The sequence below is a fragment of the Phaseolus vulgaris genome, chromosome 9 (genome assembly GCF_051622355.1).
Source record: "Phaseolus vulgaris cultivar YP4 chromosome 9, ASM5162235v1, whole genome shotgun sequence".
NCBI lineage: Eukaryota > Viridiplantae > Streptophyta > Magnoliopsida > Fabales > Fabaceae > Phaseolus > Phaseolus vulgaris.
Window position 1 is genome coordinate 18,324,666 of NC_143506.1, and position 25,396 is coordinate 18,350,061.

Sequence of the window (25,396 nt, forward strand, 5' to 3'; positions counted from 1 at the left end):
AAAACTATGTATAAATAATTGTTTCTCTAATAAATAACATACAGTGCACACATTCATGAGTTGATTCAAGCTTTTATCCAGAACAGCATAAAATGCCAAAAACAGTGATATGTCAACACCTCAAGACAAAGAGGTGGGGGGAGAGAAGAAAGAGAGAAGCATTTAGTCATGTGCAACAAGATTGCACAGATGAACACTAAAATAAAAAAGAGGAAGAAACATGTTTTTTTCTTTACATTTCTGACCATAAAGGGGTGGCACTGAGCACAAAACTTAGATGCAGTTTCACACTTAATGAAACTGCAATTCTGATTTAAAAACAATACCAAAAAAAAGACATGATGAACTGCATCTAAGTTTTGTTTTTGCAGGAGTTTAACTCTCAATCCAACAAATGTTTTGGTGGTATGATCCTAGATGGATCAGCAAATCGAGCTGAGAAGGAACGAGGGAGGTTGTCTGGCTCCATCCATCCCATTCCTTGATCAAAGTTCATTGAGTATGTTTGTGGATCATAAACACCCTCCACTGTAGTGGGAGAACTGAACACTCTTTTCTTATCTGCTGATCTTTTCAGTTTTCTCCAAAGCATCTGCCACACTGTTTTTGTGCCATCGTAGTGAGGTTTTGTGTAGCTCCGGCCTAACCGGATGTCTTGTTTCCTTTGAGTTCTTGAACCAAACCAGTACTTCTTCATATCCATTTGCTGAGATTCCCTTCTTTTTCCTTCACACCTAAAGCTGTAAATCAAGATGGGACTTTCTATATAGGCATCATCAAGCATGAAGTCTCATCATGCAGAAAGAAGATGTATTATTGGGGACCAAGTTGGGGTGTTTCACTGACCCTTTTGGGTCTTTCTTATGAGGCTTTCCAAAGCCTAACAACCCTGTTGTTAATGTTAAGTCCCCTTGTTTAAGATTTGGTCTTTTTAATCTTATCTTTAATAATAATATATTGGGTGAAACTAAGTCTGAACCGCCGCCAACCATGAGAAGAAGCAGTTGGGATTCTAGAACAGACGCTTGTGATAAAGAACCATTGGATGAAAAAAGAGAGTCTGTGTGTGCCAAAATAGAACAGCCAAAAGAGTCATCGTTTGCTAGCTGCCTAACTCTTCCTCTATGTTCTCACTTGGATCAATCAGATTCTTTGAAATGTCATAAAAATATTAGGTTTTAACAAGAGTGACACCTCTCAAAACATTAATCATGAGACCCCAATTTATGTTTCTATCAACTTGTCTGTTCTTATTGTACCATCACGAGATGTAATTCCAAATGATGTTATTACATGACATTTATTCCTTTCATAAATTTCAGTTGCACTGTGCTCAGGCCCTTTTTGGGAATTCAATTTATTGAACCACTTTTATATACGAAATTAATTTTTAGTCTAAAAACAAATACAGCTGCGACAGTAGAGATTTTATTTCCACCTTTATTTTTCGATAGTCAAGGTATAATATACAGTCTTCTATGACTTTGCACTTTTGATGATTTAGATAAATGTCAGGAACATGACAAGTCACAACATACGACTAAAGTGAAGGAAGATAATGATCTTTTTTTAATTTGGACTAAATGGCTTGAATAAACTTGCAGGGCCAATAAATCACTGTCATGACGCAACTACCTCTATCCAATATATTGGCTCATGCAAAATGCGTACATAAATAAAAGATGGTCAGAACTTTAAAAGCTATGGCAAAATTTTCACACAAGATTGGTAATTCTGCACGTAGAGCTAAAATATGTATGCCTACTTGTGTGGGGAAAACAGCAGAACTACATAGGTTCGGAATACATAAACTAAACTTCACAAAAGTGAACCAAAAAACTTAATTTTTTTCATGCCCCACCACCCCGTGACTGTGTGATTGACTTCAGTTTCTCATAAGCATCAAAACAGGCATGAGAATAGTCTGACAAAGCACGGAAGAGTTCAGGCAAGCGAGTTTTGAAACTCTGTAGTGATTTCTCTCGCACCTGAACACACTGCTTTTGATGAGATTCAATTTCCTCTTCTAATTTCTTCTGCAAGCTCTCAACAACAAACTGCCTATCCGAGACAGGATTGTGTGTGTTTACTTCCTCTCCTCTTTCATGTTCAGCATCTTCAGGCCCCTTCCGCATTAAATGCTTCTGGTACCATTCCTCAAAGGCTTGTTTTTTCTTCAAGTATTCCTTTCTGGTTTCTTCACACCTCTCCTTTAACTTCATCTCTTCCTCTTGTTGAAGTATGATAGTCTTTATCACAGCAGCAAAGGAGGAAATAGCAGATTTGGCAAGCTCGTCAGGAAGCTTGTCAACATAATCATGCCACGCGTGGAGAAGGGCTTGGATTGGTGGATTCTGCGCCTTTGGGGGCGACGATATTTTCTCTTTAAGGTTCCTTTCAATAGGGATCAGATTCAATTTTAGCCAGCTGTTAAGAGCTTTGATGTAATGCTTTTGTTGAGACACAAGCTTCTCAAATTGTAAATGCCATTCCTGGATGACATTCCAAAGTTGCACAGTGCGTTCGTAATGATGCTTTGTTGTTTCCTTAGGAGCTTGAGAAATATCAAGAGATTTGATGTCCGTAACTATTTTCAGCTGGCTGTCATGATATGAGCACATATGTTCCCACATATTTCCCATCCTGAAGAGAAATCAAGTGCATTCACGATTAGGATCCATTAATGGTGCAAATAGCTCTTTAAAACTACTGTTCAAGCTTCCCCTTTCATTAGAATAAAAATCCACAACATAGTGTATGTAGTAGCAATATAAAAGAATCACATGCAATAAATTAAAAATTCTTGATCCAGTTGTAGCAAGTATAGGACCGAATTGAAAACTAGGAAAGTATTTTTTATAGTAATGAAATGTTCATCCCTCTACACCCTCAGCAACAGAAAAAAGACAATAAAACAAAATTAGTAGCAAAGCAAGATAGAAACAAAACACAAAACACGCAGTGAGAACAACAAGGAAACTATACATGTACAGTAATATAATTCTTATAGTGATTAATTGTATTCTATAGTTAAATGCACTTCAGTATCCGAGGTCAGAATTTAAATGGCACATAAACTGCCAAGAACTAAACTTCAGCATAAAAGGCTTTTTCAGGTTAAAGAATCAATTACTAGAATGCTGGATTGTGTTATGTTCCAATACTTCACATTTGAAACTAATTTAGGTGGTCTACAAGCTAGAGGTTCGGAACACTGCCAACCCTGAAAGAAAGTTTACAATGATGTGGGTTTCTTCCACTGACTCGTCATTCAAACATAGCAACTAAAACCCATAAAATATAAATGCCACGGAATAATCAACTGAGGCAATACAGCTGATCAAAAAAAAAAAAAAAACTGAGGCAATACCAATACCATTACATCTCTTAAAATTTCTTATCAGCAATACTTACTCAACAACAAGAGCAACAAGTTTTGGATACAGCTGAGCATCTCGAATATGATTAACTTCCGAAACTGTTGAGTCCATGGACTGCATGTCAACAATATATCTTGTATGCAAATGACTAACGGCTGCTTTAGTTTTTTCCAAGGATTCAGCGCTCGCACCACGCTTCTTCTGCTTGTTTAGAATTGCAACTTTTCTCTGATACTCAAACTTCATAAGCTCACCTTGCTGTTGACAAGGAGTGAAGTTTTGTAACTCAAAATCTAAAATTAATAAAACATGAATACAAATATGAGAAAAAAGTACATGTAATGATAGTGTAAAGGATATTTACATTGTCATCTAATCACAAACCTTCATGAATGTTAAGTTCATTGACATTCCTAATAACTAGCTTAAAAGTCATAGTAATGATAATGTTTGAATGATTGACAATATAATTTGTTTTGCACAGATGATGTCTAAATATTGAACTCGATAAGATATTCTAATACTCTCTATCAAGAGTGAAAAAAATGAAACATAATGAAAAGTGCAGACGAGATCATGAACGTTGATCCCTACCTTGACCTCTTCGTAAAGTTTCTTTTCCCAGGCCAACAATTTATCCAAAACAGTGGCATGAGTTTCATATTCTTCGGAATCAATATCATCTTTCCCAGCATCTCCATTGGACACACCTTTGAATGACCTGTTCCAAGTTATGACGCGCATAACCCTAGCAGAATGATCAATGTGTCCTGTTCATATCACCACCACATGAAATTAAACAATCTCAGCAATTTAACAAACTTCAACTTCAAAAAAGAAAGAAACAAATCACCCCTACCGCGATTATCAGCAAAATTGGAATGATAGTGCAACCTAGTAGCCTCAAGCATCTTGGTAACTTCTTGAGCACCCTCGGAAGCTTTTAGAAAGTGATCATCAAGCACATTGAGAATCTGCATCAGAGTAACAGAAGGAACCACCTTTATTGCTCTCCTAAACTCAGCTGGAGCAGTTTTGGAATGCTCAATGTGCTTCTTTGCTTCACTTATCTCATCATGCTCTTCATGAATGTTTTCGTGTACATGTTCCTGCACTTTCTCTGGAGTTTTAAGCTCAACCTCGTCTTCAATCACATTCTCCATTTTACCATCACCATTATCATCATTATCGTTATTATCATCATCATCAGCAGCATCGAGAGAAGGTCCAGGCATGTTATCCACCATGAAGAAGTAATCCCAAGCCATGCCCTTAGAATCCGGCATCGGCGGCGGCGGTGTCTTCATCTCCGGCGACAACGATCCGGTGGTTTTCTTCACCGGCTTGGGGGTTTCTTCTTCCTCCTCCTCGGTGATGGCGAGGGGAACGGGGCTGCTGCGGTGTATGGCTCCAGCGGGCATGGTGGCGGCGCGCGGGAGCGATATAGGGGAGAACTCGGGGAGCGGCGGGGGCGGGGGAGGGAGGGAGTCATCGATGGGCGGCGGGGGTGGCGGCGGAGGGCTGGAGGAGACGGTAGGAGGGTCGAGGGGCGGCGGAGGGTGGGGGTCGTGGGTCTCGCCGTGGGCATAGTCGCTGAGGGCGGCGCCGGTGTTCTTGAGCGCGACGGCGTAGCCAGAATGTCCGGCGGCGAAGGCGTTGCGAGCCACGACGGCGTCCTTCATCAAGTTCTTGCGTTCCTTACAGCGAGACACGGATTCCTCATTGTCTATTCGGGACTGTGCGCAACCCATTTCGAAAAAGTCGGAGGTTGTTGTCGGCGGCAAAAATGTAGTGAGTTGTCACAAAGAGGATGTGAATGAGTTTGGGATCCAAACGGTGTCGTATGGGAATGAGAAACGAGTTTTTGAGATCTCAGAGTTGGCAGAGCAGAGAAGCGCACAGGAGAGAGTGTGGTGTGAAGCAGAGAGAGTGTGAAGTGAGTGAGTGAGTGAGTGCAGAGTCACACAGGAAAGGACACAGATTCGGTTATTCGCCGCGACTCTGTATTTTAATGCTACTCGCTCAATTTCGCTATGAGGTGTCCTTGTCAATACAATTTTAAAATAACGGTCATATTTCTTTATTTTTTAAAATAACACTTTCTTAAAATAGATCCAAATTTTATAGAAACTTTTTAAACAAAAAATATCATTATAATGTGGTACATAAGATTAAATATAAATATATAATAACTATTCGTTTTTAAAGAATTTAACTTGAATTAAAATTTTCAGGTATGATTTCTAAGTTCATATTAAATAAAATGTACATTTTTCGTTAATTTTAAATAGACATGTATATTCATATTTTTAATTAACTTATATTTTTTTTTTTAGAATAAAAAATCATCTTTTGTATCTTTGATAATTTACATTTATATATGATTTTCTTTAATATAAATGCATTTTGTTATCGTATATTCATAAAATTGTTCTAAATACTTAGATAGAAAGAGTTGTATTATATTATAAAATAATAAATTTAGCCTTCATGTTATATATGAAATGTTATATATATATATATATATATATATATATATTGAAAAATACTTAGATAGAAAGAAACAAAATCAAAATTTTGAAATCTTTATACATGATTCTTGAAATAGCAACATATAACTATTTTTTTTAATATGTAACTCTTATATAAGTATTCAAATAAGAAAACTTCTCTCTAATATGTTTGAAGGATTGACCTTGATTTACGTTATTGATGTAAATTTATTAAAATTTGAACAATCTTTCATAAATATATATTTTTTTAAGAAAATATGTCCTATATAAATATGTATAATAATTTAAAAATCTTCGATGTACTTATAACCTTTTTTAAATAATATATATATATATATCTTAATCGATAAATTAAGTTAAACAAGTAATATAACAAAACAAAGAGAGATTAAATTAATCACATGACTTTTACTGAATATTATATTATTTAACTTTTTTTATTGAATTTTGATTTGTTTTCAAAATTTACTACTTAATTAAACATCTCAATCCAATCCATATATACACATATTAACATAACAAATATTTTAGAAACATACTAAAACATTATTTATTTCATCCTCATAATTGTTGTTTAATTTTAATATAATATAAAAGTGCAATACAACAAGTAAAACTAAACAATTAAATATGTTTTCCGTTTATATATAAATTTTACTTGTAATAATAAAATTGAAATCAAATCTTTACTAATTTATGTAAAAATGAAATATGATCCCTAACTAAATTAGGAAATTATTAGAATGAATCATTACTATCTTTCTTAAATGAAATACTGAAATGGATGTTATAACATTGTAATGCAGTCAATCTAAAAATCCTAGATTCGTAAACATTTTTTTTTATAAGAATTCATTTTAATAGTTCCTTATTACAAATATCCAATATATTTGAATTAGGAAGAAAATCAATTTCACATTATAATATAGAAAAAAAAACATTTAATCGAAAAGTAAATATATTCAAATACCGCCATGCTCAACCAGGATTATTTTTTTTTTGAGGCAGCCTATTCAAGAAAAAAGTACACAATAAAATGTCAACAGTTTTTGTAAACGTCCAACGCATGGAACAGTCTTAAATAGTTTTGAAGGAATTGAGGAAAATGTTATGCCAAAGAACAAATGAACATGGATGAAGTAACTGAAATCATCCATTAGAGTTAGATCATTGACAAACAATTATTAACTAGACAAATACCTCATGTCAAGTCAGATAACAACTTCAAATAAAGATAAATCATGTCTATGGACAAAAGAAAACATATAATCTTGGTCGTTATGATCGTCTTTGATATAACGAATACAGTTAGTAGTCAGCGTCGTGGAAGAAAATATAAAATGCAAAGGTGTTAGAAAATAAGCCGTAGAATGAAATTCGACCACTGCCTTAGAACAACGAAATGCTAATTATGAAGGTAGAAAGATGGGTCTAAAAAGGCCACGACACACTAAAGTGAGTGAAGGTAGCCAGCCATTCTGTGGTCATAGAAATGCCTTATCCTATAGCTACCTCCTCAACTACTTCAATTAACATTTTTTTTAGCCTTAAAGGCTCCCTTGGCCATGGCAAGCCACTAATTATTTAAATCACACAAAAATTCGCTTATCAAGCATACCAAATATCCTGGAATCATGTGTACAAAGAGGTCAATTCAACGACGGATGCATTAGCTTAGCATGGTCTTTCAATAGATACATACCTATAATACTAATAGCTCAGCAACCTTGAACTCGGCTAGTTTTTTTGGCCTTTAGGCCCTTCAATAGCAAATAAAGGCAAAACTAACATATAACCAAACTTTTCACATTTCCCACCAAAAGGCCAAACAGGTCACACCGAGAACCAAAGTCACAGCTTGATCGGCAGGGAGTTGCAAAGTGTGCTCCTATAAACTCCCAAACCCCATGTAAGAAGTATTTACAACTGCCAAACCAAAATTTGTAAAGTATGTCACTGCCTTAACGAACCAGTCAATCCCAGACACTGCGAATCAAAGATTCAAAACATGTTAGTTTGAAAACCCGTATTAGAAAATACCACAGGCTTCTCACAGTTCTTCAAATTCAAAAATCACGGGGAAAAACATAAATATCAAGCCCTCCATTCAATGTAGCCTTTAGTGTATTTTTGGACAAACTTTAAAAACAAATTTGAGCGTAACTTACAAAAAAATCTAATCCTTTTTTTGTTCAATATAAAAAAACCTGAAACGCTCTTTTAGGAGGGTTACAAAAAATACCTATAATAAAGTTTCTAAAAGAAAATGCTTAATCGAAACCGACCTAATTCTTTCAAATAGCAATCTATAAGCAATGTAAAATGTTCGTAGTTATGTAAATAATCTCACTTTAGTGTATAGACAGAACATCAAATATCACAACTCAAAAAATTCAGTAATCGATGTTGAGACAAACTAAGCAGTTCAAGTAATAACAATTGTACAGTTAGTTACCACTTTAATATCTATTTACCCGCAAAAGAGAAAAATGTCAGCATAATTTAATGTTGAAAACAACCTAGTTGATCAATTATTAAAGTGAGGGTGACACACAGAACAGAGAACCAAAGAGGATTTTACTGAAGAGGAAACAAACAACAAATTGATTCGGTTGGCAAGAAATATACAAGTGGTGCAAATTCAGTACTAGAAGTGGAAAACTTACAAATTCATTAGCTCCGGAAACCACAAGTCAAGCATAAGCCAAAAATTTGGTAACTGCAAAAAATGTGATACTAATAAAAAAAAATCCAGCACTCTAAAGCAACAGTAAAAGAAGATACAAGGAAGAAAAACTTTCTTTGAAGGAGAATTTACCACTAAAAATATGTATATGGCCAATGGATGTCAGTTAAATTTTAGACTTCAGCTTAGCTTTGAGTTTCCTCAACTGCTCACCTTGTTGCTTAAGGAATAAAAACATAATAAAAAAAATCAACATGGAATAAATAAAACAAATGAATATGATTTATGGGACATTACTGAAAGATTATATACCTGATATAACATTCTCCATGATTTTTTTCCTCTTTCTTGCAGTAAGCACCACTCTATGGCCATGTCATATTCAATATTGTTGGGCTGAGAACAATGTGAAGTAGATACAGCATCTTTCTGTACAAACCAAAATCATACTGATAAATAAATGAAAATGAACCAACTATTTAACCAACATTTCCAAAATTGGCCTAAAATATGAACAAAAAAGAAAGACCGTGTACCATTTCTCGTTGCATTTGCATCATTCTAAGTTGATCAACAACATGATGACCATAGAATACTGGCTTCTTTTCTGGAAAGCATGGAACTCCAAAGCTTCCAACAAGGGGTCTAACAAATAACAAAATTAAATGCTTTTAACTAAGCACTGATAGCTCATACGTAAGCTTTTAAGCTGATAAAGTTCTATTCAGTGACTAATCAACATGGTAAATTAGTGTATATAACAGCCAAAGTTCATTTACTATAAGGTATCACTCTTGCAACTGCAGTTCCAAGTGCTTCCCTCTTTTCCAATGTTGTGAACATTGAGAGCTTAAATAGAATTGCGAGGGGGATCATAACATGAATAGTAAGATATTTTTCCCAAAAGATGTAAAACTAAACAACTATAGTAATTTACTTAATAATAGCTGCCCAAACAAAGTACGTCATCTCAATGTAGTAGGTACCATGGGATACACAATGATTCCCATGAATCAATATGATTCTCGACTCTGACAATGTGAATTACTTTTTATTTCTTTGATTGATAATCTTCTCCCCCCAACAAGAGCAAATCTTGTGCCCCCCACAACCCATCTACTGCTTCTGTATGTTGCTTTAATTTGTTGAAGAACACTGCTCAAGGTAAAAAGGAGGAGGTAGAGAAGACATGGTAGCACTACAACAGTCCCCATAGAGACATTCCAATGTTTGTTGGGTGCAGTTGCAAGAATGGAGCATCATCTTACAAAATGTGAGTGCCTTTGTTAGTGTTCAGGGAGATGTTATGGAAATATTTGTGAAGCCATGAGAGGTAAAGTTAAGGATTCTTACAAAAACATGAATCCGCTGAGGGATGAAATAATCTCTTCAGCATTAGCATTCTTTCTCATATTTTCACTCTCAAGTTGGTATAAGAGCCTAGTTCGATCCAACCCTTTGTATGTCATTGTCCACATATGATCAGCCACCCCCAGCCATTGTCTCTTTTTTCTCTAACGAGAATATGGTCTTTTTCGTCCCGTCAAGCAATGGAAACCCCACATATAGAAATGTTAAGGGACTCAAGAAATTTGCAATTGCATGAATGGTAAATTGGAAATGAATTACCAATTAATTAGGCACTCCTACTTATCCAAACAAATGTTGAAGGTTGTCGGAGAATATGGTAGGGGTTTAAAGAATCCTATCTATCACGAGGTGAGGGTTTCCATTTTTTGAAAACTCATCATGCCTCGCACCGCCTCATCAAACCTTGCACAGTCGTTCGTCACAATCTCCTAGACTGCCTTTTTCGACATCTTCATTCAGCGCTAGCAACCCATGATGCAAAAAGTAGCAATCATGGGCTGCCATGAGAAATCCACATTGTCACTGCCATGTTGTGGCGGCAAGTAGTAAATCTGCCACCAATTTCCACCATGGCACCTCCATAATCAGTTTTGGATAACACTGTTATATTTGAGAGAGCTTGATCACTCCTTTCACATGTTCTCATATTTATATTGATCATAGTAGTTAGTATCTTACGATTCACAATACGTATCGTACGAAACGATACGGTTTCACCCTCCCACGATACGAATCGTTTGAAGAATCTTTTTTGTCCCTGAATCTTAGCTATATAGTGCGATTCGCACAAAGAATCGCTGAATCGCGAAACGAAACGATTTCGTATTGTGTGAATCAGTGTGGATTTTAAAAAATGAGTAAATAAAAAAAATAGACAGAATTTGTTTAATAACATGTATGCACCACATTATTTTTTTAGAGGTTGTTTTAGTGAAATTGTGTGGTATAAATATGAGAATGTATGAGAGGAGTGATCAAACTCTCTTAAATATAGTCTCTTTTATTTATGTCAACTATATATATACACATGCTATTTTTTTTATTGATCACAGATCTTAAAATTCACAATAACATTTCATTCATGATTCAAAAAATCAACTTTCCGATTTATGAGTTGGATGCTTATTCAACTACTTTGCTTCATCTTCAACGGAGCATTGGACTTTTATATTGTTTTATAATCATATGTTAGTAGGCACTGGGGTTTGGCCTCTGCAGCTGATAGTGCATCAATACGTTGACCAATATTAAGAAAATAAATGTATTATGTTACCCATAAATTATATTATCAAGAGATCTCTTTCCTTCCTTTATAGCAGCAGCATAACACTTCCATTTTAGCAGACACAGAAGAACAGAAGCAGTGTTGTTAAATGACAGCCATACCAGTGCCATTGGCAACAGTGATTTTTCAACAAACCATCATGATATAGAAAAGGTGTGGCAGGTTTCAAAATGGTTGCCACCATACATGTGCACATAGCAACCATGGTGGAAATTTAAGAGAAGAAAAAAATGGGCTTGGGCCATGTGACATGACCTAAAACTAAATCAAAATCACTCAACTCTCTTCCTCTCTGACCCTCATGAACAAAAAGTACAAAGTCCAAGCTCCCCTATCAGGAAATGCAGGGAAGTAACAAGACTAGAGCAAAACGCAAAAATCATTGGAGACTTGCATGAATAAACAATGTAAAGACCAAAGAAGCCGATATTGAGGTGTTCCTTGCATGGGTTGACCAGAAGAAATGTGAGATATGAGTTCGCTCGCCATAACCAATTATAAAAATGAAACACAGGATTGGGGTTCTTCCTCACGAATAAAAGTGAGAAATTGAGCATTCATTATACTCACATAAAAGCAGCTGTTAGAAATTTATTTAAATAATGTCTTCATATATTTTTATATTTCTAAACAAATTTTTGCACAAGCCAAGTGCACAAAGACAAACTAATTCATATACACTTGTTTCTAAACACACAATAGGCAAAGACAACTGCAATTTCAGTGTACTGGGCTTCAGAGGTTACTAACCAAAGGAAATCTTTAAATGCAGGGCAACCTTTTGAAGAGTAACTTAATACCATACCTAACTCCTAGCTTCATATGTCCCAAAAAAACCTTTCAAGGGACTACATCAGATCTAAGAAAAATCATCCAATTCAACAACGGAAGTGCAAAATAATTAATTAATAGAGTTAAGGGGAAAAAGAATACACACACTGATGGAAGGACAATACACACAAAGAGACATACATAAGTATATACCAACATTCATTTGATTCCTCTAAAGTGAGATTCCCTTTAGAGAGGGAATTATAAGCATTGGTGAACAATCAAGAATTAAATTATGATTAAATGCACGCACATATGTATAATAAAATATGTAGTTGTTTAAAAATCTCAGACACTGAATGCTATAGTTAAAGGCTACAACTCCTCAATTGAAGAATCTTATAAGTGAAAGAGCAGCAAGTATCGACCATTAAAACTTACCAGGAATGACCATAGTAAAAAAAAAGACACTGATGTTGAAATAGATCTCATTAAACAGAACGACCAAGTTTAGACAAAAAAAGTTCACTAATATTGAAAAATATCTCATTATATTTCAAATATAGAGAAGTGGACTGAGTTGAATTCATGCTTTTCAAAAATGCAGTTATCATGCAACATGGAGTTGAGTACATACAGTCCATTTGACAATAAGAAGCAGCCCTCGTCTAATTCTCTAACAACCTTCGCTGCTGCTTCCATTTTCTTAAATATAGCAAAAGCTTGACCTGCATAAAAACAATTATTACATCATTGTTATATTCAAGCTTATTTTTTTAACAAAGTTTAGAAAAATGACCAAAGACTCTAGTTCTAACCAGAATGAGAGCTAGTGTAGTCAGTTTTCTGGATCACCTTAGCAGTGCAACGTTCTTTAAAGCCAGTCCAAATAATATTCTGTTACTTAGAACAATTAAAACAATTAATCAATCAAATTAGCGATAGGCAGCATACTAAAGTAACAACACACTGATAGAAATATTAATTGACAAATAAAATTGTAAAATCAAAAGCTATTTATTTTGCTTCCAGCAAGGAGAATATTAAGGTAAAAATACAAAGGTACACGTTCAATAACAGGATTTAAGATACTAAATTTAAATGGTCCTTTTATGGGATGTTGGACTTGTATTCAAGTTCTCCACCTAAAGAATAAGAATATGTAAATTACGGAGATACGTAAAATCTCTATAATGTAGGACATGGGGACACGGATCTATATATTATAATTATGAATTATATAAATTGACAATAAAGATTTATGTGCACAAGTATGTTCCAGATTATTTTTTGGAGCAGAAAGATGTTTTTCATGACTAGTTCACAGGGATTTGCTTCTTATTTTTATAATCATATAACAATTTATACAATAAAGTTTGAATTTAAAAAAAAATTAATGTATTTTTCCTTTTTAAAATTGTGTTAGAACTGTACTAGAATTGTTAGAAATCTAACAAATACTTTTTGAATTGGACACTTCACCGATACTTGTCATACAAGTGTCGGTGTCCGATACTCGTATCGGACACCGACACGCCATTTAAGAGGAGTGTCTGAGCTTCATAGGGAATGATTATTACCTGTACCTCGGCAGAAGATAAAGAAGGATCCAAGTTTTGAAGTAGCACAAGTTTTCCTTGCTCAAAAGCAGTTTTCATTTTTTCTTCCCAAGGCTGAAAATGGTATAAATCATCCATAATGTCTCAAGCTTTATTTCATTATATCTCAATCAAAAAATCACCAGCCAAAACAAGCAAAATCATAGATACTATAGTTCATTACATTGCATCCTACAAGTAAATTCAATTAAAGAAAGGCAATACAAGAAAAGAAAAAGAAAAAAGAACTTACAATTTCCTTAAACCATTTGCTTCTATCCTGTGAAAAAACGGAGGGGTAAATTGCATAAGAACACCAAAAGTAACAAACTACTTGAATTGATGTTAAGAAGAAGCACGCAGCAAAATCAACTAAATAGTTACAAACAAATGTCAACAAAAATGCCATTATTTACCAAATTTTAAATGAATAATTCTATTAATTCTCCTAAAAAAATTCCAAGAGGGTTGCCCACTAAAATAAATCTTAAAATGGAAATCATATAGGAGGTGCTCAAAGGAGTTTCTTCAATTCCTTTACATTAACAATTTTAGTTTATTATGTCACTAATGAGAAATGGTTAGACTACATATTTAACTGTGTCATTGATGAGAAATGGTCATGGGTGATCCAGATAATCAACCTCCTTTAACGAGATAAGATTTTTATTGTGTTAGTGAAAATTGGTATAGAAAAAAACTATTGAAAGTAAAAACATGCAAATCCTATCAATAGTACTAAATTGCATTTATATTTGCAGTTGAGCACTATGGTAGAACGATTGCATCATTGCAGCTATAGGCCACTGTGTAGAAGGCCACCGAGTTGCAACTCCCTGTCATACCCAGAGACAGAGGCCACCAAGTTGCAACTCCCTGTCATACCCAGAGACAGAGAAATCCTCGCTGTTGCTGCTACTGCATCAGCATGTGTAAAGCCCATTTTGACCCCTAAAAAATATCATTTTAAGGTTTTAGGGGGCAATTATGTAACAACAGCCATTAAACCTGTTTTGGCCACCCTGTTGAACTCATTGGTGCACTGAAAAACCTAACTTGTTTTGACCTATGTTTTTAATTTTGGAACAGTCACTAAACCAGTAAGATATTCAAAAGTTCAATGATCTAACCATAGTTAGACCAGATGATTTTAAGTTTAGTGTCCTAGATAAGCAAAATTAAACAAAAAAATAACATAAAACTTGTAACTTCATAATTTAAAAAATAAACTTCACTGATAGATGTCACAAATCATAACATTTACTCAAATTAAAATGAAACCAAATCAAATGTGATAAAATTTAAGTTCAATAACACATTAACACCAAATAAAATTTATTAAAAGGTAACGACAAAGAAAACATAAACAAATATAATTGACGCAATTATCATTACAAGCTTTGAATTATATTAATCATCTTAATTACAAGATTTGAAATTAATTAATAATCATAATTATGAAGCTTTGAAATACATTGATCGTCATAATTATGAGCTTTCGGAATTAACAAAAGAAAAGGCTCCTCACTACAAAACCACTTTGCATTGGTTCAACCCATCTTATACACGTACTATACAATAGTAGAGGTGTCAAAATGGGTCATAACCCACAAACCAACCCAACTCACTACAAGTTCAAGTCAAAATCAATCGAACTCATAACCCATGAGCAAAACTGATTCAAGACAAGTTGACCCCTTTTCATATAGAAAATGAATATGGAGACATCTCACTTGGTATGGTGATTTTGATATTTGTTTTCACTTTCTTTTGATTCTACTAAACTAATATTGGCTAAATAGTAACTATTTAAAAATTGCAATATAATAAACAACATATATATAAAGCCACCAACCTATATGATGGGACAAGCCATCTTGAAAATTTTCTAAGCCACCAAAGACACAATTTTTTCTAACCCGTCATAGTGAATTGCAAATAACGACGCAAAGCGACCACCATCCAAAACCATTATACCAAGACAATTGCTATTTTGATCCCTAAGTAGATATAAATTACACGAATCATCATTGTAGCTAAACAAAAAAAGAATGAAGTAAGCCTCGTCAGAAATGTCATTGCAAGTTATTGAAAATGTCGATAGAAGTTGAGAGATAAATACAAAAGGGAAGGAGTGAATTGCAAATGAGGGATGGTGAAATAATAGGGTGAAACACAGATTATAGTTCAAAAGATAAAATAACCCTTTTATTGATGAAAATAACACCCAAAAGTACAACACCATTTGGAATCGTAATTGTGCACCATACGCTAAATCATGACTTCAATACAACACATCACAAAAGAAAGAGATCTCTTTGATTTTGGACACAAAACACAACATATGGGCACAAAACCAAAGTGCTACGCACCCTTTCTGCCACTGAGTGGTGTTGCTCTACTTCACACAAACATGATAGCAACAATAACACGTAATATTGGCTACCATGATCTACGTGCTATGCAACCTTTCTGCCATTGAGTGGTGTTGCTCCGCTTCACACAAACATGATAGCAACAATAACACGCAATATTGACTACCATAATCTAGCCAAAATAAGATTGAATAGCAATTTCTTCTCTTCTAGACAGACCAAGAAAACTATGGGAAGCACCATAGTGTGAGACCACAAGATTTTGGCTCTTGGCAAGTCGAGAACTCATAATGACCAAAAATATAACTAGCATGATTCTTGTAAGGCTTGAACAATTCTCACCACACAAGTCAATTTCACAGGATTGTATTAGAACATGTCATAAACACGTTGTTAGGCCAATAACATTGCCCCATTCTAAGCCTATAGCCCTCAACATGAAAAGGGGTGTTGGAAAATTGTCTTAATTGCAATCACACCTAACTCACATATATATGAGAGATCGACGTCTACCTATGAGGGGTTGTTTAAAAAAGTTAATTTAAGAGTTGTATTGTGGAACCCCATGATGTCAACTCTTAGTAGGTTGAAATTTGGTATCAACTATTAGTATGGTCAATGTGGGTAGTCCTTATAAGGCTCGACAATGCTCACCTTATAAGTCAATTATAAAATTACATTAGGCCATTCTAAGAGTTTTGTTTGCATGCTTGCCTTTTGAAAAACAAGAAAGATTATGCGATAAGAAAAAAACTCACAAAACTACCAACTAAAATATAAAGCAAAACCATTTTCTTTAAAATTGTAAAATAACCTTATGCGTAAATCATTAAAGAAAAATAAGTTTTGACCTTCAAATGTTAATGAAAGCAACAATGATATCCAAAAAATATAATCCACACCATAAATAACTCCGATAGATAGAATACAAACTTAACCCATAAACAAAAGCAAACTAATTTTGGTCTATTATCACAACAATTTTTAATTATTTGAGTTTGGTATTTACATAAAAATTGGGGCCAAAAGTTTAAAATAAATGCTTTATATAACTCTATAGAATCATTTTAGAATTTTTTTCCTCTATTAGTAGTTTGATGGTAAAATGAACTTATCAGTGTAAAATTTGATGTTATCCATTTAAAAAACCTAAGAATTTAGTGTAATATGTTTTCATGTTAATCTAGTCTCTAGACAATAGTTTTACCCTAGCAAGGCATCACTCTCTATAGGGAAGCACCAACTAAGCCCTAAATGGGTAAATGGAAAGGGATTTATAAATCAAACAACCCAACCCCTTTGTATTACTAGTTAACTTGGCTCTAATGTAATTTGGACATGGCTAATTATGATATAATATTAGCCCAACCAGATCGTTTTCAAACCCACGCATTAAAAGCACGATTGGGCTAAATGCTACCGTTATAGGTTGATCAGTGACCATACCTCGAAGACTCTATCTTGTTCACTTGGTTGTGTGGTGAAGTAGTAAGGTAAGAAATGCCAAGAGAACAACTATGAAGACAAAGAGAAAGGGCTTGCGATGCAACTTACATCATCTGGTCTTTGAGTAACTTCCATTGGACGAAAATCTCTCTCGTGTTCCACATTCGAAGAAACCATTGATGAGTCTCTGCACAACTTGTCCCTAGTGAGTTTTGTTGTATTGTCAATCTTTAACCTCTTAGAAGGAAGTTCCTCCACCTCACAAGAATCAATTTCACGTTGAAACTTATATTTATCCTTAGATGAAGATGGAGCTAAAGTCTTCACATCATCTTCTTCATCATCAAAGGTAATAAGCTTTCGAGTTTTCCCATTATTGTTCATCTTTGCACTAGAAACATTACCAAAACCACCCCGGTTTTCCTTCTTGGAAGCCATTTCCTCCACTAGTCCCTTATTAAATTGTCCAACTGAGACACCAACATCCTCATGATCGTCCTTTCCTAAATTAACTCTAGACGTAGAAATGTTCTTCTCAATAGTGTCATTTCCATGCCCATCATCCATTTTAGCCATTTCCCTCATTTTCAAACTAGCTCTAGAATTGTGTGATAGTTTAGAAAATGATTTATGTTTCACCAAAGAGGTCTTGTGACCCCCATTTTCTTCAGCTTTAGCTTGAGGTGCATTCTTGTTGTTGGAAACGGTGTGCAAAGCAACAGTAGGTTCACTTGCTTCCTTTGCACCAGTTCTAGAAGTAGATTTTTGTCCCAACAATGATTTAGAAACAGCATTTTCTCTAACTAATGTGTCAAAACACTTGCCATCTGGTTTTTCAATCAAAAGCTGACTGTTATTTTCACTCAAAAGAGCCACAGCTTCATTACATGCCATGAAGTTCCCGCAAACTTCTTTCTTTTCTAAACCACGTTTCACAAGACCAACATGCTTTCGACTATCTAAATTGTTAAAAATATTTTTAACTGCAACAATTAGAGAAGCAAATTCACAATGTATTCAAAAATTTAAAACTAAATAAAATTATACTTATTGCACATGATTTAGGGTCAACAACATCAATTAAAATTCTAGTACTACAACAACAGGAACAGTGTAATTTATCAACTAAACATTCAAAATAATTTGAAGGCTCAATTTATATATACAAATAAACACATCCCAAAATGAAAAATTCACATTAAATTAGAAAAACGTTCAACATGCATTTTGAAAATGTTCACTTTTCAAGTGTCTTAATATTTGCAGATTTCTCCAGAATTCCCCCTAATTAACTGCATTCAATATTTGAATATATACAAGTTCCATTGGTAAGAATCAGAGGGTATCATGTGGCAGTCTTTTCTTTTCTCTCTTTTTTTTTTTTGACAAAATTACGTTTTTGCTGATCTTTCAAAGTATAGGACAGGTGCATTAAAAAGAATTCTATAGTAATGTATGAGGTTCTCCTAAATACCCACAAGTGTGTGTAAGTGTAATTCCATTTTGAAACTGAGGATTTTTTTAGAATAATTTTCAAAAAAATGGGATGGCATACCTTCAATTCCAGCAATCTTATCATCTATCGTATCCAATAGCTTACACTTTCCAACATCAAAGAAACGATAGAATACAAATTCAGCCATTTTAACTTCTTCATCTGATGGATATGGATTCCTGCTGTCCTTCGAGATGCAAACAATATTGCATTTTCCGGAAATAGCTTCCTGATGCAATATACAAAATGAACAAAAAATAGTCAGTTTTTAAGATGTTGCCAGTCCACTCCAGACCAAGAAAATAAAGTGCATGCAATGGTTTTGCTGCTAAAAAGAAACACTAGTTCAAACTAAATTATACAAACAACAATTTAAGACCCAGGGATTCTACCTTTAAATTGCAAACAACAGACACACGTATTAACATGATTATAAATTAGCTTGAAATCTCCCTCCTCAGACATTGTTGTGCCTCTTTTAGGACTTAAACATATAAGGAGAGTCCTACCCAGAAGACTAGTTTATTAGGTGGGAGAACTCCGAGACTTGATACCACACGGTGGTTTTTCTACTTAATATGAGACTCTTAACATCCACCTTTAAGAACTGACGTCCACAACAGCTTTCACTCTGTCAAGACTCACAATGGTAGCCCTTTTCCCTATGACATTGATTTGCACCTTAACCCAGCTAATAAGTAACTTTTTCCAGGTTTGATTCTCGATGAAAGTATCAATCGTTAGGACTTAATACATAAGAACAACCCAACCCAAAAGACTAGTTCATAAGCTATGAAAATTGGGGCTTAAATATCAAATCAAGAAATTTATTCTATTCAATATGGAACTCTTAACAACCTCCCCAGGACAAAATCCATTCTATTACATTTCTATCTAAATTCTTCTGAAAAACATAATGCTAACTTCGTTGCAGTTAACTTCATTTCGTTCCACCACATTTCATTTCATTCCAATGACCATTAAACAACCAGACATAGCCTAGAAGTTCACAATGGAGTAACTTAAAGCACACCCTATAAACTGATTCATCATGCTTAAACAATGCACCATTAGTGACGCTAATAAAGCCTAATTAGTAGAAACTAAGCAGTTACCAAGTCACTCTCCCCCGTACTTCATCAAACAGATAGCAGAGAAGAAATTCACATTTAACACAGGATTTTACCAACATCAGAAAAGTAAAGTATAACCATAGTCGAACGTTAAAAAAATCCAATTACCAGAGGATTGACGTTTGCCAGCCCTTCACCTTCACCAGATGCCAGAAACAACTCGTTCTCGAGTGCTTCACTTCCATCCAAAAAGTTTCCAATCTCAGAAGGACGAAAATACCACAGAACCTTTACTCTCTTGTTCTTATCAGCGGTCTCCCATATTTTAACGATTTTACCAATGTAATGCTCGGGTTCAGCTTCCTTGTATAGAAACACGGAGTCGAAGAGCCAGTATTCCACACCATCGTAGGAAAAAGATTCGTAAAAGCGCACGTCCTTCTTCCTCCCACCAACCGATCTCATATTACCCCACTTGAACTCGATAACTTCTTCCCCTGCGTCTATCATATTCTGACGTACGAAAGTGAAATCCAAAAGCAAAGAAACATTGGTGAGAATGATCAAGAGTCAGTAAAAGCTATCAAGACGAGTTCAATTTCGAAATACAGCATCAATGTCGTGTAACCAAGAGAGAAAATACGGTACCGGTGTAGACACTTGCTGTGATTTGTGGAAGATTTGCAACGGTGTATAACACCGTGTATGGCAATTAAGCGGATTCCTCTGTCGAGTACACCTGGCCGGTGACGGTGACCACCGTACAACGCAACCCGAGTGTAGCTTCGCAAAACCCTAACGGAATGTGCGAGGAAGAATGCAACGGGAACCTCCTGATATATACTTTTTGGGCTGTTTTAAAAAAATCTGTTTTCATATACATTTTGAACAATTTTATTTTATGTTTTAATTATTTTTCACTAAAAACTTTTGTTAATAATATTTTTTTATTTTTTCTTCTTGTTATTGGTTGTACTTATATAAATAAAGTGGGTCTAGATAGTATCTGAGATTAGTTATAACAATTATCTTTAATCTCGGTTGTTTTGTCAGTCTTGCTTCTTCAATACTTTAAGACTCATTTCTCAATCCAATGGTGCTCTGTCAGAGTTCTTACAAAAGGTACTCTAATGATCAAGTAAGTACTTGGTGTATAGTGTGTATATTAAGAACTCATCAAAAGCGTACCTTAATTTTCAATAAAGGGTTTATTTATAGTATTAAGTCATGGATCATCTGAATGATGGGTTGAATCTAACATGTATCAACACTAGTTAATTTTTAGGATGGTTATCTTGTTTTCTCAGGACGAATTTGGTGGGATGTGACCCTGATTCTTATGGAGTTTCTACAACTGCCTTAAGTGTTATTTATTATAACTGTTTTAAATGTGTTTTATCCAGTCGGTCACCAAGGTTGACTGACACGGCTTATCCGATACCGACCAGTACACTTACCCCCAGGCTCTTCGTCTTTGGTCGATCGAAGGCTAAGTTGAGCCATGAAATCGGTTAAGGTTTGAGACTTGATTGCCCCCCTTGGTTGATACTAGATGTGGAATTCAGATAATTCAACCACTTATCCAATCATTCATCCGGCTAAATCAGGTTTAGCTAGTATCTTCATACTAGGATAGTCAGTCTTCACAATAATGTGATGATTTTGAAAATACACTCGCATTCTTCGTGCAGTGATAACAAGTATCAAACTTGACAATTTCAACTGTGATGACCATGGGGTCATCACTGAGTTGGGTCAATAGTAGTAAAATCATCACATGTGAAGAAAATTGGAAGAATTCTTTGTCGATTTCTGATTATGGTTGAATGGATTGACTGAATAACCCTTAGATGTGTCCTCTCAACCACATTGAGGGTATAGTTCTGATGAGTTGATTTTAGATGATCCCATTTTACATATGACACTTTACTTAGAATTGAGATTTTATCAATTATATGGTGAGAACCCAAATAAGATCCCCACTGGACACGAACTTAACCAGGTGGTTAAGTAAGTGTTAAGGTTCACTTCTAGAGGGCAAAGGAAAAATACAAGTATATGGTGATTGATGATGAAGGGCAAAAATTAAATGAACATGAAAGGGAACATAAAAGCATGGTAGAAACTGCATTGACAATGGCGGAAAATAAGAACATAAGAACACAAAGATAAATGGAGTAACTGGAAAAATGGAAGACAAGAAGGAAGGAAATGCTTATGTGATGGATTGAGAATGGATCACGCCACTTTGAGTGTGGTTTTCCTCCAAGATAAGTGTTGATGGTCGCCACTTGAGAGCTCTCAAATCACTTAAGACGAGACTTGATTCCAAAAGGAAACAAGCCTCACAAACACCTCACACAAATTGTGCAAAGTAACTTTTATATTCAAATTCAACATGTAAAATACAAGGAGTATGTCACCCTATTTATAGGTGATGGTGCCTTGGAAAACAAGAAGCAAGGTTAGGATGGGAAACCTAAAAATGGGACTACCTTTAGGGTTTGACTAAGTCAAACCACACCTTAGGTTTGTTCTTCTAGAAACTAGGTAAAAAACAAGCTAAAGTGATAAGCACACCTCTCATATTATGCTATATGAACCTACTCTAGCCTATCTTGTTATTTGGACCCCTAGAGTGAGCCTAATTTATTTACAACTTGTTTAATTCTTAAGAAGACTAGCAGGAAGAACATTAGATGCTCTGGTTTTTATTCATTTATCCTTCTAGTGAGGTCTGATAGATCCTTGGTGAGGTCTTCACTTGATTATTGAGATGACTTCTCATGGTGTGAATGGTAATGTGTTTCCTTGATCATCTCCTTGTTGGCTTGGTTTGTATTAAATTCCATACGTTCATCTCTAAATGGATATCGTTCGTTTGTGCTCATGTTTGTCAATTGCACAATTTTACGTAAGTGGCCAGCTTGGACAAGTTTTTTAATCTTATTCTTCAATGCTTGACACTCTTTGGTCGTATGGCCAAAGTTGCGGTGGTAACAACATTGTTTAGACATGTCAACATCTTTTGGCCTCTGCAGCTTTTTCAATGCCAGGATTAGATCGGCATGCAATGCTTCATCCATGATTTTTCCCCGATCACCATTTAATGAGGTATAAGTATGAAACTGAGGACCTTGGTTATCTCTGAATTTATCAGACCGACCAAGCATATATCGGCTACCACGGTCTTTCTTCTTTCCCTTGTCTCCTCCATTGTCTACTTGAGCATTCTTATGATAATCACACAATTCCTTAATTTGCATGAATTTAGTTGCCTAGTTTCTCAATTAATTTAAGTTTTTTGCTAGTTTTTTTATTAGGCTATCAGTGAACTGTCGAAGAGTCGAGATCAAATGATGCATGGCTATCTCTGGCATGAGATTTTTTATGCTTAGAGACAATTTGCTAAATCTTTCCATGAATGTTCGTAAGGGTTCCCCTTTCTCTTGTCTGGCGTTGAGAAGAGGTAGAGATGATATGTGGTGCGGTTGGTTAGTTGTGAATTGAGTACTAAATTTGGCTTACAATGTTTTAAAATTATTCACTGAATTGGATGGAAGTTGAGTAAACTAGTTGAGTGCCCCTTCTTTAAGAGAGGTAGGAAAAAACCTTGCACCATATCGCCTTGTCTGTAATGTAGAGATTCGTCTATGTTTTATAGACATTCATGTGTTCGTCTGGGTCTATGCAACCATCGTAGAGTTTGATGTTTAGTCCCTTCCATTTAGGGGGGAGTTGGGCTTCCATGATTTCCTCAATGAAGGGATGTCCTCTAGGGTCATCCTTCTCCTCAATAACATGAGTTTGTTCAGTATGTTGTTTGGATGCTTGTTGAGTGTGAATCCGAACAATGATGGTTTTTTCTTGATTCTAGGGATGCTCGCTTGAAAGAGATTGTTGTCTACACGCAGATCCGGTTAATCATTGTCTCAACTCTTCATTTTTCTCTTTAAGGAGACGCACCTCCTCTTCATTCTTTTAGCGATCTTTTCTGCTTTTTTTACGTATCTCTTCCATCTGTTTTGAAGAGTTTGAAACATAGCCATCTAATGTTCAGAGATCCATTCGTTGTTTGTTGTATGTCTTGTTGAAACCATGATTGCTTGTAATTTTATCTCGACCCCACACTGGGCACCAATTTTACTTGTATAGACAAAGTGAGCTTAGATACTACATGAGATTGACTATAACAATTGTCTTTAAAGTTGGTGGTTCGGTCACTCCTTGCTTCTTCAATACTTTAAGACTCATTTCTCAATCCACTGGTGCTCGGTCGGGGTTGACCTACAAAAGGTAATCCGACGATCAAGTAAGTACTTTGTATACGGTGTGTATATTAAGAATTGATCAAAAGTGTACATTAATTCTCTATAGAGGGTTTATTTATAGTATTAAGTCATGAGTCATCTAAATGATGGGTCAAATCTAACATGTACCAGCGTTAGTTGATTTCTAGTGTGGTTATTGATAAGTGTCTAATTTCAGTAATATTTCATATTAAAATATAGACACTTATGAGTATTAATTTATACAATTTTACATATTTTATGATCTTTATTTGAATAAGAACATTTTATTCCCAAATTTGGTGTTAATTTGAAGTTTTTATGGCAGAATGGAGATGATTAGGCTAAAGAAGAATAATATAAGATGAAAGGAGAAAGTTGGAAAGCCCGAAACACACAAGTGCACAAAAAGTCCATCAGCGCCATGCAAGAAGTCACTTAACCCTAGCAAGTTAGATTAAGTAGGGGGCTTGAGGCTCAACCCTGGTGGGTAAGATTGAGGAAAACACCATTGAGTGACTTGTAACCCAATTGGGAGAATAAAAGGTGTTAGAAGATGTGTGGCTAATTCTACCCTGTGGATTTTGGAGTACTCTATTGAACCTCTTATGCAACGAAGTGATATCTGAATATAATATTTTGTTATTGATTGATTATTAGTATTATTGTTTTGCTTCTAATTCTTGATCTAGAATTTCAAATCTTAAAAGTATTTTTATGGTTCTGACCTAAACAATAATACTTAACATATTTGAGTGTTAGAAATAGACTTGAAAAATTAATTGCTATCAACGTATGATTTTGATATTAAGTTGTTTTTATAAATATGCGAGGAATCAATATTTATGAAGCATCTTAAAGAAAGAATTTTTTATGCGAGAAATCGATATAAATGAATTTTATACGAACATCAATATCAATCAAAAGACATAATGTTACCATGCTAATCAAAATAGATAAAAGTGAAAAAGATAACACCAAATCTCTATTTTTCTAATTGAAGCAACAACTTTTTGCTTTGTTTTCTTATTAATCATTATCATCCCAACAAACTCTCAACAAACTTTTATTATTTTGTTTTATATTTAGCGAATATTTTACTTGAATACATTAT

At 34.8% G+C, this 25,396-nt stretch overlaps 2 protein-coding genes across 2 annotated transcripts; both read right to left on the reverse strand.

The window, feature by feature from the left end:
- Window positions 1–1,623: 1,623 nt before the first annotated feature.
- LOC137821831 (DNA ligase (DUF630 and DUF632)) lies at window positions 1,624–5,396 on the reverse strand. The gene is made up of 4 exons (XM_068626602.2): window positions 4,240–5,396; window positions 3,975–4,150; window positions 3,415–3,638; window positions 1,624–2,643 (listed from the first exon to the last, which is right to left on the reverse strand). The coding sequence occupies exons 1-4, from the start codon at window positions 5,129–5,131 to the stop codon at window positions 1,851–1,853; spliced, it is 2,085 nt and encodes a 694-aa protein (XP_068482703.1). The 5' UTR covers window positions 5,132–5,396; the 3' UTR covers window positions 1,624–1,850.
- A 2,097-nt stretch (window positions 5,397–7,493) lies between these two features.
- LOC137820784 (bromo-adjacent homology (BAH) domain-containing protein) lies at window positions 7,494–20,861 on the reverse strand. Its single transcript, XM_068625028.2, has 13 exons — window positions 20,642–20,861; window positions 20,162–20,506; window positions 18,981–19,149; window positions 17,534–18,408; window positions 13,858–13,884; window positions 13,587–13,679; window positions 12,825–12,903; window positions 12,644–12,734; window positions 9,116–9,224; window positions 8,892–9,008; window positions 8,712–8,799; window positions 8,560–8,612; window positions 7,494–7,879 (listed from the first exon to the last, which is right to left on the reverse strand). Exons 2-11 carry the CDS (start codon window positions 20,501–20,503, stop codon window positions 8,746–8,748), a joined length of 1,956 nt encoding a protein of 651 aa, XP_068481129.2. The 5' UTR covers window positions 20,504–20,506; window positions 20,642–20,861; the 3' UTR covers window positions 7,494–7,879; window positions 8,560–8,612; window positions 8,712–8,745.
- Window positions 20,862–25,396: the final 4,535 nt, after the last annotated feature.